Here is a 17,941-nt window from a genome sequence, read left to right on the forward strand (position 1 = left end):
TATTGAAAATAATGCAACAATGATATTTTTAACTCAATTTGAAATCTTTGATAAACTTCATTGATAGAAATTATTTATTTCTGAACGAAATTAAGTCGGTGTTATTCATTACACGCAAGAAATAATAATTTCAAAATGTTTGTATTACTCCCAAAATTTACAAAAATACTTCTTTAAATAATAAATATACTCTTAATAATATTAAATTATAAATTTCGCCACACTTAAAGAGATTGTTTAATAGAAAATTAATGATTTTTTAAAATAACAAAAGTTGGGTTTGAATCACAAAGTACTTTTTATTATGGTTTGAATGCGTGTAATGAAATTGAAAATGTCAATTTATTTGTTGTCAACAAAAGGATACGGAAATAAAAATATATCGCGCTTTGTATTCTTTATAAAATAGCATAAATTCAATTCACAATTTAATGCTGTGCAAACTACAATTCAACTTGTATAACAACCTAGTTATTTGTTACAAGAAAACCATTTCTTTCTATGTAATCTAACAAACACAAACGCGCATTGAACAGTAAGTAAAATTAATCGCTATTCTAAAAAGAATGAATGATTCTGCTGATGTTATTAGTGATTTCGAAGAGATCTTGAAGAACAACACGAAAAAGCAACCATTGGCATTATACAGAGACCAAAAAAACAAGGATACACCAAATACTCAAGGTCATTCTTCTAACTTAATTCAAGATGTGATTTCAAGTGTTTCCCACCAAATCAAAGCCTTTCAACATGCAGACAGTCTTGTTCCCAGTAAACAGAACAGATATAAATTGGATAAGTACAAGAAATCTACATTTTTAACTGTGAATATTTTGTCACAACATTTTGAGGTAAGTTAGCATCATTTTTTAAATTTTGGGATAAATACTTAACCACCATAGAATGTGTATATCATCATATTATCTACATCTACACTTCTAAACTAATATTATATACATAGAGGAAAGATTAGATTATTTGTTTCTTTGTATTGAATAAGATCCAAAATTACTGGACCGATTTTGAAAAATTATTTCACCATTAGAATCCTATATTATTTCTTATACGGCGGTACGAAGTTCGCTGGGTCAGCTAGTTAAGGTTTAATATGTACATTTACTGTAAACAACTTGTGCCTTCAATAATTATTTTTATTATTCTTGATAGTGTTTATCAAATTATTATTTTATAAAACTATTTTTTTCCATGTTTGCACACTGATGTTTCAAATACATACATTTAACTATTAAAATTGAATATTTTTGAGAGAAAATTAAGAATAATACAAATAATTAACCTACATAGACTAAATATAATTAAATGACTATTAAAATCGTCAATGATAATACTAATAATAAGAAAATATTTTAGGAACCACACAAGCCACCCGCAGCCAAATTCGAGACCCAGTTGATGACCGACAGTCAACTCATTCATATAATCGACAATGCAGAAGCCCTGGCCAATAACGGTATCACACAAGAATTTGATTGTACATTCTCTCAGACGGATCTACAGAAACATGTTCTAACCGAACACAACGATAGCCACGATAAAGAAATTAACAATAAACTTAACGATGACGGTTCTAGCATTTCTAATAATGATATTGAGATTATTAATAAAGAAGTTGATAGTTCTGTAGAAGAAGTTAAGGATAATAATCACAGAACTAATACAGTTGCCAATAAATCAGCTGTTGGTGATGAAGAAATACTTATTTGTAGTAATAAAACACAAAATGATACACAGCTAAATGATAACTGCACAGAAATGCTCAACAAATGTCTAGAAATCGAGACAAATATAAACGAAGTAGACATAGATGATAAAGACGATGAAGAAATCCAACTTAGTCTTGTATTTGAAACTAAGAAGTCTAAAACACCATCGCCTTTAGTGTTTGATTTAAGTAAATTTGAAAGTTTCGAAAAAATAGCAGTTCCAATCGTAGAAGAGAGCGCAGACTTTAATTCAGCCAGGAAACTTATAAATTCGCAAATAATAGGAAAGGAATTGTTTATACAGGGTGAAATACCGCACGAAGTAAGCTTGAATGAAGAACTAAGCCCTGTCCTCAAAATTAGTGCTGAAAGGCTCAAAATCACCAAAACTGCGCAAGCTAAATTAAACTTTGAAGAACATAGCACTAAAGCTCATAATCCTGTTGAGATTAGTAAAGAGTCTGATGACGTATTCTTAAAAGATGAAATTCTATTTAGCAGTGATGAAGAAAATGAGTACTTACATAAAGAATTCCATGATATACCCCTCACTTGTGCACTAGAGACGTCATTTTACGAACAACCGGATATGCTGGACAAAACAATGTATGTTGGATTTCAAACTGCCAGCAATAGGTCTATACAAATATCTGCAGAATCTTTTTCGAAAGCCAAAAGTATACTAGACGATGTAGATAAAGAATCTAAAGTAACATTGACTGATTTGGTAGACAGTTTCACAGCAAAACATGATATGACACCACAGTCAAAAAGTAACTCTAAAACGAGTGATATAAAATTGAATTTTGATGTAGCTGATCAAAAAAACAGAAGTGATATGATTGGAAGAGAAATAGACAATCTGAAGCGACCAGATAAGCGGAAATTTGAAGGTTTTATGACAGCTAATAGGAAGAAAATCAAATTATCAGATATGGCATTAGCCAGATGCAAAAGGGTATTTCAAGATATTGATATTGAAGAAAATTTCGATGTGGAAGATGGTAGCAATGTTTCAGAAAAGCAAGACTTGAAAATTATTGAAGATGAAGTGATTAATGACAAAATAGAGACTAACCCACAGATAGATGATGATATACTAAACGAATTTGCTCATGATATGTCTCTAATTAATGAAGAAAACGACGAAGTGATTAAAAAATCTGGTGCTGATGTTAATACAAAGATAAAGTTCTTTGATCGCATCGATTTTAGCGACCGTATTCCTGAAAGCAAGTTAGAAGATGAAATTGCTACGAAAGAACCTTCATCTTGTACGGATAAGCATATAAAAGAAGTAGATAAACATACACTTTTCATGGGATTTAAAACTGCTAGTAACAATGAGATAAATATATCATCAAAAGCCTTAGAAAAGGCCAAAAATCTATTTCAAGATATAAAGGATGATGACAGTGCAGATTTTACTCCAGCTAATACTAAAACTACTAGTTCGGCTTTTGAAATTGATGATCCTAATCAACCATCTACCAGCAAAGGTTTTGGGGGATTTAAAACAGCAAGCAATAAAAACATCAAAGTCTCAAATGAAGCTTTAGTTAGAAGCAAAAGCATTTTTCAAGATATTATTACTCAACCAGGTGAATCCGAACTGATTCCTAAAGAAATACATAAAAGTCCATCTCTAGGCTTCAAAACTGCAAATAATAAAGCCATTAGAATAACAAATGAGGCCTATTTAAAAAGTAAAGAAGTTTTCAAAGATATTAAATTTGAAAATACTTCTGAAATTCGAAATAATATGAATAGAGCAGAGAAAACAAGAACTAAAGACGTCCTTAAAGACATTCACGTCGATAATGCTTCTCAAGTACAAGATAATACAAATAGTGAAGAGAAAACAAGCGACAAAAAGTCAGCAATGAATTCAGATCAAAATAAAGATTTCGATGACGAATTCAATGAAGCGTTTGACACTCAGCTGTTAGATCTAGAAAAAGTACATATTCCAGATCTTTGTGGCTTCAAAACTGCTAGCAATAAGCCTGTTAATATTTCAGACAAAGCCTTAGCTCAGAGCAAAAATGTGTTTAAAGATTTGGGACTCGATGATGAGGAAAATGATAGAGATGTCTTTCCGACACTTCTAAAGAAATCTAAAACTGAAGGTAAAGTAAATACGATACATAATGACGTTTTAATAACAAGTAAAAGTTTTGGAAATACAATTGCAGGTTCAGAAAGAGCTGAAACTGAAACAGATATTGGGAAATCTCCGTATGCAGGCTTTCAAACAGCAAGTAAAAAACCAATAAATATATCAGCTGAGGCTTTAGCTAAAAGCAAAGCAATTTTTAAAGAAATAGAAGACGAAAATGAAGACATTTCAAAGAAAAATGACGTAAATGAAAACGAAAAAGCTACTGAATTGAAAGGATTCCAAACAGGTAGTAATAAACCTATAACTGTTTCTGCGAATGCATTATCTAAGAGTAAAGAAATATTCAAAGACTTGCAAGATGACTTTCACAGCGAAGAATTCGATGAAAAACCTTTCAAAGGGTTTCAGACAGCTAATAATAAGCCAATAGAAGTCTCAGCCAAAGCTCTAGCTCAAAGTAAAGAGTTATTCAAAGATATTGATGATGATTCTAGTGTAAAAGATGGTATTAAAACATTTCAAGGCTTTCAAACGGCAAGTAAGAAGCCTGTTCAAATATCTGCTGAGGCTTTGATGAACACAAAAGATATTTTCAAAGACATTGATGGACTTGAAACGAATGACGTCACTAAGTTTGCAGGATTCCAAACTGCTAGTAGGAAACCTGTAAATGTTTCCGAAGAGGCTTTAGCTAAAAGCAAGCAAATATTTAAAGATATTGACGATAAAACAGATCCTAATGAAAATACTGGATATAAAGATACTATCTCTTTTAAAGGCTTTCAAACTGCGAACAATAAAGCTGTTAAAATATCAGCTGAAGCCTTAGCTAAAAGTAAAGACTTATTCAAAGACATAGATAATGAAGACTTTCCTACTAATCCTTTAAAATCAACAACATTAGAATCTGCATCTAAATTCAAAGGTTTCAAAACTGCTAGCATCAAACCTGTACAAATTACAGACACAGCTCTAGCAAGAAGTAAAGAAATATTCAAAGACATCGATGCTACTGAGAATGAAACAAATAAAGTCAGTGAATGTAAGTTCGAAGGATTCGAAACAGCAAGTAAGAAACCCGTCAAAATCTCAGCTGAAGCTTTGGCCAAAAGTAGAGCGATGTTCCAAGATATTAACGAAGAAAATATTATAGATAATCCAACAAAAATAGATGATGCACCCACGTTTAGAGGGTTTGAAACTGCCAGCAAGAAACCAGTACAAATATCTAAAGAGGCACTTGCTAAAAGTAAAGCATTATTTAAGGATATTGATAACGATGATTTGAATCAAATATCTCCTAAATCAAGCCAATTTCAAGGATTCCAAACTGCTAATAACAAGTCTGTAAAAGTATCAGAAGATGCCTTGGTTAAAAGCAAAAGAATATTCGATGAATTTGACAGAAGTGACAGTATGGAAAATGTACTTCCTTTTAAAGGCTTCGAAACAGCAAATAAGAAGAAAGTCAAAATATCCGAAGAAGCTTTAGCGAAATCGCGAGAAGTATTACAAGACAAGCATTTTAGTAATGACGAGTGTAAAGAAAACTTGGATGGCGCTAAAGATACTCAAAAATACTTTAAAAATCAAGATTCAAGTTCGAAACTTGATAAAAATGACGTTAAAAACTCAGAGAATGCTTTTAAAGACCTACGAAAGCGTCTAACAGATTTAGAAACAGCCAAAATTGAAGAAAAATTAGATCAAAGAGTTACGTCAGAAAATTTAGAAAAACTAATAAACACACAAGTGATTAGCAATTTTGATCAGACTTTATATACTGAAGATTTTTGCAAAGATTCTACGCCAATTAAATCTAAAAGATCGGGCAGTCCTATTCTCTCTTGCCCTAGAGCTAAAAGACGTAAATTTAACACTCCCTACAGAAATGACAGTAAAACAGCTACAGTCGTTACTAAAGTTACTCCAAAAATCGATGAAAATTCAATATTTAACGATGATTACAAAAAGAACAAAAGGTACACTCTAAAAGACTTAGCCAATGTTGAAAAAAATGGCAAATTGAATACCGATCCATACATTTTGAACTTTAGTATGGAAACGCTATTGGATTTCGAATTTTCTGGACTTAGAAATGACATATCTGAAGGCAAATTTTCTATAGAAGATCTAAAAGAATATTTTCTAAAAGCTGTTAACAAGAAATTAATACCTAATGGATGGTTAGACAATCATTTGAAATTGATATTGTGGAAGCTAATATCATACGAAGTAAAATTCACTCAAACATTAAATAGAGTGTGTACAGCGAAAAATGTTCTAGCACAGTTGAAGTATAGATTTGATAAAGAACTGTACAATGTTGAGAGGCCAGTGCTAAGGAAGATTTTGGAAAAAGATGACGTCGCTTCAAAAACTATGGTGTTGTGTGTTGCCGGGATTTTTGTGGATGGTGTCAGTGTTACTAGGTAAGGTTATATTTTATGATTACTTAAGCTATGCGCTCACGGGTTACTTTTTGTCACCGTGACTGTGCCTATATTTTACATTTTTATAAAGAGAAAAAGAGAGACAACGTATAGTCCGGGCGCCGAGCACGTAGAAATTCGTCCAATGACCCCAAGCTACCTATCCTTATCGCTCGCGCGTAATTACATTGCTGTCGCGACTGTGCGACGGGCGGCCGCAGTGAGTGTGTGAGCGCGACAGCAATACAATTACGTGCGAGCGATAAGGATGGGTAGCTTGGGGTCATTGAACGAAATTCTACGTGCTCGGCGACCGGGCTTTAGTACTTATTCTTATTTATGGAGAGACATACTACTGTCACGGTGACAAAAGTAACATGTGCGCGCACTGCGCTCGCGCCTTTATTATCATTACTCTGTCGGCCGTTTGGTGTAATGGTTCATAATTATCCATTGTCTGGTATCCATAGGGTGCTTAGTTTGGGACTTAATGGCGCAGTGTAAAATGTCCAAAGATGTTAATTTATTTACGTCATTCATCATCAGCAACTTATTAAAATCTAACATCATCAATTCCAGTGTTGCCAACCCAATATCAAACGTGGAACTGCTCCTCACAGACGGTTGGTACTGCGTAAAGGCGGTCATAGACAAAATGCTGAGCAAGCTTGTCTATGATGACAAAATAACGGTGGGAAGCAAAATTGTGACGAACGGAGCTGAGTTGGTGAATTGTGAACAAGGAGTTGCTCCTTGGGAGGTATGTATAGGTAATCATCATCATCATCATTTCAGCCACAGGACGTCCACTGCTGAACATAAGCCTCCTCGAATGATTTCCATAATGATCGGTTGGTAAAGCCTGGTCCTCGCACACTCACAGCGGGCGCGCGTCGCACAGTCGCGACAGCAATATAATTACGCGCGAGCGATAAGGATGGGTAGCTTGGGGTCATTGGACAAAATTCTACGTGCTCACGGACCAGGCTTTAGCGGCCTGCATCCAGCGCCTTCTTGCTACCTTGGTGTAGTACCGGCAGAGTAGGACAGAACCCCCACTCTTCATAGGGATGTCGTAAGAGGCGACTAAGGGACAAATACGCGACCATCAGGCCTCCCCAACCCGTCTGGCCAGCGTGGGGAGTGTAGGACAAATCCTCTTGCCTCTGGTCAATTAGAGGGTCGTGCTCCTGCAGTGGAGACTAAATGACCTGATGATGATATTTGATGCTAATAAAATTGATAGGAGTTAAATATCGACTCAATAATACTTTTGCTTTCTTTTTAATTTGCCTCTGGTAAATTGGAGGGGGTTGTGCTCCTGCAGTGGAGACTAACTCCCTTATTCACAAACGATGCTTGCTTATCTGGGCGTGCCCCCACCAAGTCGAGCAAAAAAGCGGCACGGCCGTACCATCCTTTTCTCGAAGCAATTCAGGCCATTTTCGACCGCCTGTAACTTCGTTGTGGATAAAACTAGAAGGCTGAATTTTCATTAGCTATGCAGGCATTGTAAAGACACGGTATATTTAAAATTTCATTCAATTTGAACCAGTAGTTTAAGAATTATAACGGGTCAAAGTTACTTAATTTTGTCACTCACTGACTGACTCACTGACTCACCGATCATCAAAACTCTAAGGCACTTCTAGCAGACCTAGAAGCTTCAAATTTGGAATATAAGTAGTGTTTGGTGTATGAATCAAGGAAAAACTAAAATATTTGGGGGCACGGTAGTGCAACCGCCAAGTCGAGTAAAATTTTTCAATTTCGGTCCAGTTTTCTAGATACATAACTGCTGTCTACAAAATACAAAAAGAAATGATATTTGGGGGCACGGTAGTGCAACCGCCAAGTCGAGTAAAATTTTTCAATTTCGGTCCAGTTTTCTAGATACATAACTGCTGTCTACAAAATACAAAAAGAAATGAGATCCCATCAAAAACAATACTTGTCAAAAAAACCAAGTCTCGCAACTCAGTTGTTCTACGGTAAAAAGTTGTGAGATCCATGTAATACCAAGTCCAGGCCAGGAAATCTTTAACGTTTTACATAAATATATTGACTTGGCCATCGCATGAAAACACGTGTAAATTAAATTATTTAGTGCGATGGCCAAGTCAATAATTTATGTAAAACGTTAAAGATTTCCTGGCCTGGACTTGGTATTACATGGATCTCACAACTTTTTACCGTAGAACAACTGAGTTGCGAGACTTGGTTTTTTTGACAAGTATTGTTTTTGATGGGTCCCTTTAACTGGTATAGAAAAAAATATTTTTCATTGTTTTTGAGCCTTATTGTATGTCAATAAAGTTCAAAGTATGTTGGCAACAATTCAGCCACTTAGAGGTTTAAGTGAAGCAGCAAATCGAACGCACAGCGTTGAATAGAGCTCTGTGATTGGTACGTGTATCACCCGTGCGACCTCATAGTAATGTTTGTCAATACGGGCGTAAGGAAGCCGTAAGCCGTAAGTTGGTTTAGTATAACCAATCAGATTTCATTATTTCCACTTCTCCGCTACGATCCGCACAGCTCCGCTCCGCTCCGCTAGATGGAAACCGGGCCTAAATGACCTGATAATGATCTATATCTTAATTCCAGGACACATCATCAATCCGTCTAAAAATCTTCGGCAACTCCACGCGCCGGGCGCGGTGGGACGCCCGCCTCGGTCTCCATGGCAACGCGGCCATCTTGACCGAGCTGTCATCTGTCAAGCCGGAAGGCGGGAAAGTTTCGAAGCTCCGTCTGTACGTGACAAGGGTGTATCCGATGCTGTATGTTGAGAAGTTTGAAGACGGGAGCACTGGTGAGGAAATACTCCCTACTAATAATATAAATGCGAAAGTAACTCTTTCCGTCTGTCGCGCTAGCACGCCTAAACCACTGAACCGATTTTGATGAAATCCATAGAGATAGTTTGAGTCCCGGGAAAGGACATAGGATAGTTTTTATTCCGGTTTTTGATTTGAAATAGGAACGCGCGCGATAATGTTTTTCTGTGACAGACAAATTTTCATGCGGGTGAAGCCGCGGGCAATAGCTAGTATAATTTATATAATATAATCGACATAATAATAATAAAAGACTACTAGGCGGACTTAGAACAAGCCCCAACACAAGCAGAAATTTTGCTCTAACTGGGATTCGAACCCGTAACCTCTGGGTCACAGACCACAGAAGCGGTCAAAGACATGTTGCTATGGCGACGCGGCCATCTTGTCCTAACTGTCATTTGTACGATGTGATTTCCGGTATTGGGCAGCCGCATCATTTACGAAGTCAGTAAAATATTTATATTTAATCTGAAATAATATTTTTTCAGTGACCCGTTCAGAACGCTTGGAGAATATTCACCAGATCAAATACGAGTCAGACAGGCAGACAGCAATGGAGAAACTGTACGAAGAAGTGGAGAAAGAATTGTCGGATCAGGTGAAATAACTGTATACTGAAAATAAAAATGTTCAACCCGATTGAGTTCACTGCGCATCTGGCAGCCGTGACGTCACATTGCCGCTCTGGTACGGACGGGGCGAATTGAAGTAAGATGCGCAGTTAGCTCGATCGGATTGTACATATGTATTTAAGCATAAATGAAGTTTTTTCTAATAAAATAAATCTTTTTATAGGAATCTCAAGACTCGATTGGATCTCAATTGAAACATCGAAAACTTTCAGCTGAATTTATGGTAAGTAGTAGTTTTCGAACTTGATAAACGGGACTATTCCCACCACTCGTTCTTACCGCTGCAACTCCTGTGTAGCCAGTGTCTACAGCTTGGCCGCCAAAAAAACCCAACCAGTGAAGGTCATGTTTGTGCACCTTATTATAAGTGAATATGGTTCAATTTAGGGTAGCAGTATATGGGACAGAGCTCTCATAGAGGACAAAGACTAGTAATTTTAAATTTATGGAGAACTTTATCGTGTAAAAAATACTTCTTTGCAGACGGAATCTCAAACCAAATCCTTAGAAGAGAAATCCAGCAAAAAAAGAGAGAAGCTATTGCAGAACATCCAAGAGAGAGTGAGAAAGAAGCTAGAAGAACGAGGGTTGGATGTCGGCAGAAACGTCGTTGGATTGTTGAAGATACGGGTCGCTGGAGTGGAGAATAGTGGGGTTACTAAAGGTTAGCTTAGAATACCATCACCATCATCATTTCAGCCACAGGACATCTATTGCTGGACATAGGCCTCCCCCGATGACTTCCATATCGCGCGGTTAGAAGATACATTTTCAGTTAAATCGTACAAAATATACATAAAATGAAATGCAGAGTAGCTTTCTATAGACTAAACTTTTTACAATAGAAAAATCAAAAGACAACTTTCTTATATGAATGTTTCTGCCCCAGCGGCCATTAACATTACGAGTTATTGTCCCCGCCCACTGCCACTTGATTTTAGTACTTAATGCTGCGGGCTATATCGGTCACTTTGGTTTTCCTGCTGATCTCGTCATTTCAGATTCGTGGATAGAAATATCCGAGCATAGCATGTTCAATCGCCCTTTGGGTTACATTGACCCTATTATGGGCCTAATAAGAATGAGGCCCATAGTAAGCCCATAGAACATAGTATATTTACTCTTAAATCTTATTTTTTCCAGGCTTCATGTCAATATGGAAACCGAATGATGTGCTCACAGAAATCATCAAAGAGGATTCGTGGATAGAAGTTATGAATGTAGTTCCTACTGCTATCAGGTAAGCATCATTTCAGCCATAGGACGTCCACTGCAGAACATAGGCCTCCCCCAGTGAATTCCATAATGACTGGTTGGTAACAGCCTGCATCTAGCGCCTTCTTGCTACCTTTATGAGGTCGTCGGTCCACGGTGAGTTGACGCCCTGCAATCAATAAAATCGTTTATTTCTAAATTTAAATACTAGAGAAATAATTTTGACCTAACTTTCATGTATTGGCACTCATTCTTATATTTTCAGGTGCTCAGAAATACACCTGTCAGCCGGACGTCAGTCTATCTTCAGTCAAAGCAAGTACAAAGTGCCCGACAAATTGAAACCACATTTAAAAACGCTGGCCCGAAAGTGCTACCCTGTGAGAGACCTCGCACAAAACCCTTCCATGATGACGGACTTCAACGAAATTGATACTGTTGGCTTCATATTTCAAATCGACGTAGAATGTTCGAAACAATCATTCCAAAATGTGTACCTATCTGACTGTGAGAAGAACATTATTTGCGTCAACTTTTGGGGAGGCCTCAGGAAGTTCGGCTTCCAAAATGTACTAGATACTGGACAAATAATCTCGTGTACGAATCTGCAGAAACGCGCTGGCAACACAAGAAAAAGCATCCCACAGTTCAGGGTTACAGAATTTTCGTTTTTTACCAAAACTCCAAAAAGTTTAGAAGCTAGGAACATGATTATTGAATTTGAGAAGAAAATGTGCGGTGTAGATAGAAAAAAGTTTTGTGAGGAGAGTGTAAATAAGAAAAATAATTACTTCAATAAACATTTTACAGAAAACGTATCGCCGTATCGATTTCACGATCTGAATTTGACGAAAAACAAAGTTTTTATCGACAGTCCCTTAGCAGCCAAATGTGAAGATAATTTAAACCTTACAGGCCTAGATTTTGAGTCCACATTCCGCCAAGCAGACACGCAAGAAGTATCTCCAAAGAGCAAGGAAAGAAAGAGAAAGGTGAACGAAAAGATTGCCAGATTAAAAATGGTTGGAGAACCACCTCCTTTGAGTCCAATGAACATTATAAATAAATCGAAAAACGCCTTCAATTCGTACAAAAGTCCGTTGGCTCAAACCAGTGTTACCAGTGCGAAAAAATCCACTGAAAATAGTAATAAAAACGATATTCAGTCGAGTCCGATTATTCCGATGAATAGGACTTATGTAAAAAATGTTAACCCTGTAAAATTGAACTTTTCTAATGCACAAGATAATTCTTTGGAAGAGGAGGACCAATTTGCCGAGGAATTCGATGGCAGCCCACCTTTGAGTTTAGAATAGAGAGATATAATGTAAAAAGTTAATCTACAGCTCGATTGAGCTAACTGCGCACCTCGCTGGAATGCGACTCTTCCTCGCACTCGTTAGCCCCGTTTGTACCAGAGCGTCGATGTGACGTCACGGCCGCCGGGTGCGCAGTTAACTCGTGTTGTACTGATTCTTTTGTTAATATTGTTAGTAGTGGAATATTGTGCCTTTTACAATGACTGTGATGATTTTATCTCGTATTAAAAACTGTAAATTATAATTTTAGATGCTTTTTAAGTTTTTTTATAACAGTAAAATGTGTTAAACTTTATTATTTTCTAGAACTGTGAAAAATATAAGAAGAACTTTAGTTTTGTATTATGGTTAAGTTTTAACTAGTAATTATGTAAGTAATGTTGATTTGATGTAAATTGTTAATACAAATGTTTTACGTATTACTTTGCTTTGTTTTTTATCCCTATCAATATACATCAGTCAGAGGCTTCTAAACTTCACTGCTGACTTGCAGGTAGGTAAACTATTTTTGTCAAATATAAAGGCACTGGGTCTCTATCAGAAGGAACTCTAGGGGTGGAATCTCCATAGGCGTGGGTTAACGGGCAAGGAGATAATATCTTGGACGGTTGACAATCACTTTTCCTACAATTTAACGTTCCACCAAACTCAACACGCTTTCAAAGATAACCTCGCAGCCGCTTGCTCACACTTGACATGACACAACTAATTGACAGTTATCTTTTTCTGCGCATCAGTCGGGTGTTACGTTTAGGAATCACAAACCTTCTGCTCTACAGATTTACAGATAACATAATATTAAGATTGGTACTATTAATCATCAATAATAATTTGCAGCATCTGTGTCCGGCGCCGACACGGCCAGCCTGACTATCGCACGGCCTCGTGCGCTTAGTCCAGGGTTTGTCCATCTGTAAACATTCAATTTCTCATTATCACAGCTCGTCCATTCCTGACTACAGAGCGTGCGAATATCAGATCGTAGAATCACAATAAATACAGCTGATCAGGGCGTGATGACCCTGGATCAGGAAACCAAACCATTACAGCTGGCCCGGGCGTGAGGCCCCTTCGACCAGGAAACCGGGGTTTAGGTAACATGGCCCGACGCGCAAGGCTTAAGCCAAGGCTCCTTCAACCATTTACCTCAAACCGCACCACTACTACTGCTGATCCAGGCATGCAGCCATGCGACCAGGAAACCAGGGTTTAGGTAACATGGCCCGACGCGCAAGGCATAAGCCAAGGCTCCTTCAACCATTTACCTCAAACCGCACCACTACTACTGCTGATCCAGGCATGCAGCCATGCGACCAGGAAACCAACATTACACCAGCGTGGCCCGGGCGTAAACAGCCCCTTCAACCACGGCAACAGGGTGGCCCAGGCGCCCTTGGCCCGGCCCCCTCAACTCACTCACTCACAAAGGCCCTTCCAGTTTACGTCAATCACAATAATTTCCGTCAACCTGCACCAACTCTCAATGTCTGAGCCAGCATCCTCCATGTAAAACTTGATGAGTTGCGTAGCGTAGGTGTGCATGCTGAAAGATTTATCTCCTTTGAATAGTGCCCTTCGAATCCCACTTCTGATAAAGGCACTGGGTCTCTATCAGAAGGAACTCTAGGGGTGGAATCTCCATAGGCGTGGGTTAACGGGCAAGGAGATAATATCTTGGACGGTTGACAATCACTTTTCCTACAATTTAACGTTCCACCAAACTCAACACGCTTTCAAAGATAACCTCGCAGCCGCTTGCTCACACTTGACATGACACAACTAATTGACAGTTATCTTTTTCTGCGCATCAGTCGGGTGTTACGTTTAGGAATCACAAACCTTCTGCTCTACAGATTTACAGATAACATAATATTAAGATTGGTACTATTAATCATCAATAATAATTTGCAGCATCTGTGTCCGGCGCCGACAAATATTATTATACGATTCCAAGTACATTTATTTTTTTCTAGTTTGAGCAATAAGCAAGCATGCCCATTAGTTCCTTTAGTAAAGCTAGAGAATTTTTGGGTAGAGATGTATTGTTAACTAAGTAGGAATTAAATAAGTCTAGATAACGATTTTGTTTGAATGCTTCTCTGAAAACTTTTTCTATAGTAATTTTCTAAATTTGGAAATATGCTCATAAGCTACGGAATTAATTCGGTGACGGATAAAACTATTTTTTTCATTTCTGAAATACGAAATTTAAAAAGTTTTACTATTTCCGTAAACATCTTTCAAACCAGCTGAGCGAGCTGTCAACTCAAGGTGACCTTCAAAATCGGTCGTGTTTGACGTCTTCTAACCTCCAAACCTATTTCTGTTTGAATTTCCTACCCGCGCAGACATGTATTTTGCGTCGAATGCACGTAAATAACTCGTCAAACCTCACAATCGTGAATAAAACATCGATTTAACACGTGTACTGTGGACATTTCAGTGATAATTCAGTGGTTTCGAACCGCCCGTTCCAGTGCGAAAGTTTCTTTTTTAATTTATTGGTAAGTTATTTTTCATTACTTTTCAATAGCTCACGACGTGTCGCACCATTCATCCGGCGTCGTGGATAAATATAGCTCGCATTACCTAATGTTTGTTGTCGTAAATTCGCATTATCTTCGTAGTGCGAATGTACTATATTTTCGATACAGTTTCGCCGTAACCCAGCCCTGTTTTACTATTTTCCTGTTCCTACAACTGTTGGAATGTCGCGTATTTACTAATTTGAATTTTAAATTGGGACTTAAATTACGACGTTTTTAATACATATGCCTTCTTAGGACATATTCAAAACTTGTAAGTTAATTTAAAAACAAGAATAAAACTTAGTAAATAGATTTTCTAAAATATTCTAAAACATCCTTCCTGTTTAAATACTCAATTTTGTAAAAAGGAAGGAAAAAAATTATTTGAATAAAGTTTACTATTAATTTAATGAATTTATAATCTTTGTAACTTAAAATTATAAATTAAACTGTTCCTACTTACTACTTTTTACTTGGCTTTCATGGAACATTGTAACATTTTTTATTAAACTCTGATTTTTAATTCGACGGAATTTTGACATTTCAGAAGTGTTTCCAACATTGAAACATTCCCACTAAGGATGGAGAGCATTTTCACAAATTAAAAAATAATCCTTTGTTGAATTTAAGGTTTCACTTAAAAAACTAAGGCTTAAAAATGTACTGATCATTTCAAAATGGTTATTTGAATTTTTATTATCATATTTTAGAAGTTACAAAAAAAATTGGGAAATTATTTTTCTATTACTGGACTCCCTGGCCAATAATCCATGGGTTACAAACCTTTTTTATGAAAATCCTTTTGTCAATAAAATCTTAGCTTCATAAAATAATCAATTTAACAAGATGCCAATTTTATAATCCAAGTTGATTATGATGACGATAATGATGATTGATGATCAATACATATTTTCGTTTATGTTAATATGTTGTTTTACTGTGTTAAAAACACGTTTTTTTCTATTTAATCTCTAAAATGTACATAATAATTAGTGTACATTGAATTCACGAAACAAACAATAGTTCATTCTTGTAAGTTGTAGTTGATGAAATTTCATTTCATATTATTTATTAATAATTCAAAGCAAAAAAGGCTTATTACATCTGAATTGTCAAAAAATGACAGCTGTCAGAATTCCGTCGAATTAAAAATCGGACTTTAGATAGTGTTTCAATGGATAAATGCAAAAGATTTATAAAAAGGTAAAACTAAAAGATCAAGCTAAAATATTTTATCAATATGAGGAACCAATGGAGGATTTACTTTAGTTTGAAATTGGTTTAAAGTGTAAACATTTTTATTGCATGCTTCATTCTGAAACTCTGACCAAAACTTGATTTGTACAATAAAATTCTACTTTCTCTTTTGGAATGTGAAATGAAATGAAATTATTTACAGTTATACCTTAAATTCATATGAATATGACATTGTTTTGAATCTTTTATAAGAACATTTGCCACTTATTTAATTATACAATAATATAATATTAATAAAGACCGTACAGTGTACACACACTGTATTAGTTAGTAGTTTAAAATAAATAGATGAATATTAAGTTCTGTGCAATAAATACAACAAACATAATTTTATGAAGTAAGTACCTACAAATTCCACATGATGTCAATCCCATTTAAATTATCAATAAGTATAGGTAATTTCCACAATGAACGGTCCTGCGCTGCCCGCATCCAGGCTCTTCCCGCGACCTTTACCAGATCGTCGGTCCACCTAGTAGGAGGCCTGCCCACGCTACGTGGAAAACCTTGGGGGAGGCCTTTGTCCAGCAGTGGACGTCATTTGGCTGAAACGAACGAACGATAGGTAATTTGAGCAGTTCAATATAATTTTTATCAACTAGAATGATGGGCAAAATAAGCTAAACATTGTGGAACTTTAAGCAGTTGTAACAAGCTAAAAATTTGCAATAAAATTGTATAGGTTGATGTGCTATTGACTGCTCATGGCAATAGTTATTTAAATTATTAATTAAATAAGTCTATCTATTATTATGTGCTATATTATGATGGCTGACAAAGGTGACTGAGTTTCTTCCGTCACTTCTTCTCAGCACCAGCCCATATGTTGTCCCGAAGTGGTGGTAGGGCAAGCTATATTTGGGACGTGTATAAGCGCCCTGGAAAGGGCCTATGTACTGAATAAACTATTTGATTTGATACCTAAAGTAAACAACCACATTGAGGTTTGAAGCAAAACTAATTTATTAATAGAAATACCAAACTACCTACATAGTTGTTTATAAAATTAATAATTCTCATACCCTTGGTTTTAATACATAACATACCTTCCCTTTATAAACGAAAATTAAGTATTATTACATAATCAACACAAAACTGAATCATAATAATTAGTATGAACTTAAATCAAATTAAACTCTTAATTACTAGGTACTCCAATTATATCTGGCCATAAATCAGAACTAGGTATAACTATTGGCTCTGGGGAAATTTGCCCAGAATTTGATTCAATGTCTGGTCGGTCCCATGATGGCCTAGGCTGATCATTAGGTTGTTCTTGTGCCGTTGTTCTTGCTAAAATCTGGTCAGCATGTCTTCTGTGTAATTGACCATCCTCCGTCCTTATCTTATAGGAACAAGGACCTTCAACCACATCTATAATGCCTTTAAGCCATTTTTCTCCAGGACCGTAAGCTCTTATCAAAACCGGTTGGTTCACAGTAAAAATCCTTTTAGGTGGTGTTTGTGCTGCATTTTCCAGTTGTAAATCAGCCATGGTTTGAGTATTATCGGGGTGAAGAACAGAAACAGCCGTTTTATATCTACGTCCATTTAAAATCTCTGCTGGAGTTTTATTTGTACTACAGTTAGGTGTCGTACGCAAGTAATACAACGCTTTTGGTAGTTTTTCTGACCACGGCATATCGACCTCACCATTTTCCTCAGCTTGTTCTTAAAGGTTTGGATAGCTCTTTCGATTTGACCATTAGTCGCCGGGTGGTATGGGGGCGAATACAGATGTTTTATTGAGTTTTTCTTAAGAAATATATTAAACTCCTCTGAACTAAAAGCCCGTCCATTATCAGACACCAACACATCCGGTAATCCTTGTGATGCAAAGATTTTTCTCAAAATTGCAATAACCGTTCC

The 17,941-nt window shown here is 36.5% G+C and overlaps 2 protein-coding genes across 4 annotated transcripts in view; both read left to right on the plus strand.

Moving 5' to 3' along the window:
- Positions 1 to 351: 351 nt before the first annotated feature.
- LOC135085759 (breast cancer type 2 susceptibility protein) lies at positions 352 to 12,663 on the plus strand. 3 transcript variants are annotated; one of them, XM_063980560.1, is made up of 10 exons: positions 352 to 851; positions 1,372 to 3,853; positions 3,920 to 6,278; positions 6,858 to 7,038; positions 8,886 to 9,093; positions 9,610 to 9,719; positions 9,917 to 9,976; positions 10,237 to 10,417; positions 10,897 to 10,993; positions 11,234 to 12,663. In XM_063980560.1, the coding sequence occupies exons 1-10, from the start codon at positions 567 to 569 to the stop codon at positions 12,282 to 12,284; spliced, it is 7,014 nt and encodes a 2,337-aa protein (XP_063836630.1). In that variant the 5' UTR covers positions 352 to 566; the 3' UTR covers positions 12,285 to 12,663. The 3 variants fall into 3 exon arrangements, with proteins under 3 accessions (XP_063836630.1, XP_063836631.1, XP_063836629.1); XM_063980561.1 differs by having other exon boundaries at positions 3,926 to 6,278; XM_063980559.1 differs by having other exon boundaries at positions 1,372 to 6,278.
- A 1,905-nt stretch (positions 12,664 to 14,568) lies between these two features.
- LOC135085701 (glycogen [starch] synthase) overlaps positions 14,569 to 17,941 on the plus strand; it is a 47,493-nt gene continuing 44,120 nt past the window's right edge. The window contains exon 1 of the mRNA XM_063980515.1: positions 14,569 to 14,791. The gene's annotated coding sequence lies outside the window, so the exon portion shown is untranslated. The remainder of the gene's footprint in view (positions 14,792 to 17,941) is intronic.

This window comes from Ostrinia nubilalis, chromosome 29 (assembly GCF_963855985.1).
Source record: "Ostrinia nubilalis chromosome 29, ilOstNubi1.1, whole genome shotgun sequence".
NCBI lineage: Eukaryota > Metazoa > Arthropoda > Insecta > Lepidoptera > Crambidae > Ostrinia > Ostrinia nubilalis.

Coding starts and splice junctions, on each gene's coding strand:
- LOC135085759 (XM_063980559.1), top strand. CDS start 567: ATGAATGATTCTGCTGATGTTATTAGTGATTTCGAAGAGATCTTGAAG. Junction 852..1,371: donor TTTTGTCACAACATTTTGAG/GTAAGTTAGCAT, acceptor AAAATATTTTAG/GAACCACACAAGCCACCCGC. Junction 6,279..6,857: donor GATGGTGTCAGTGTTACTAG/GTAAGGTTATAT, acceptor CATCAATTCCAG/TGTTGCCAACCCAATATCAA.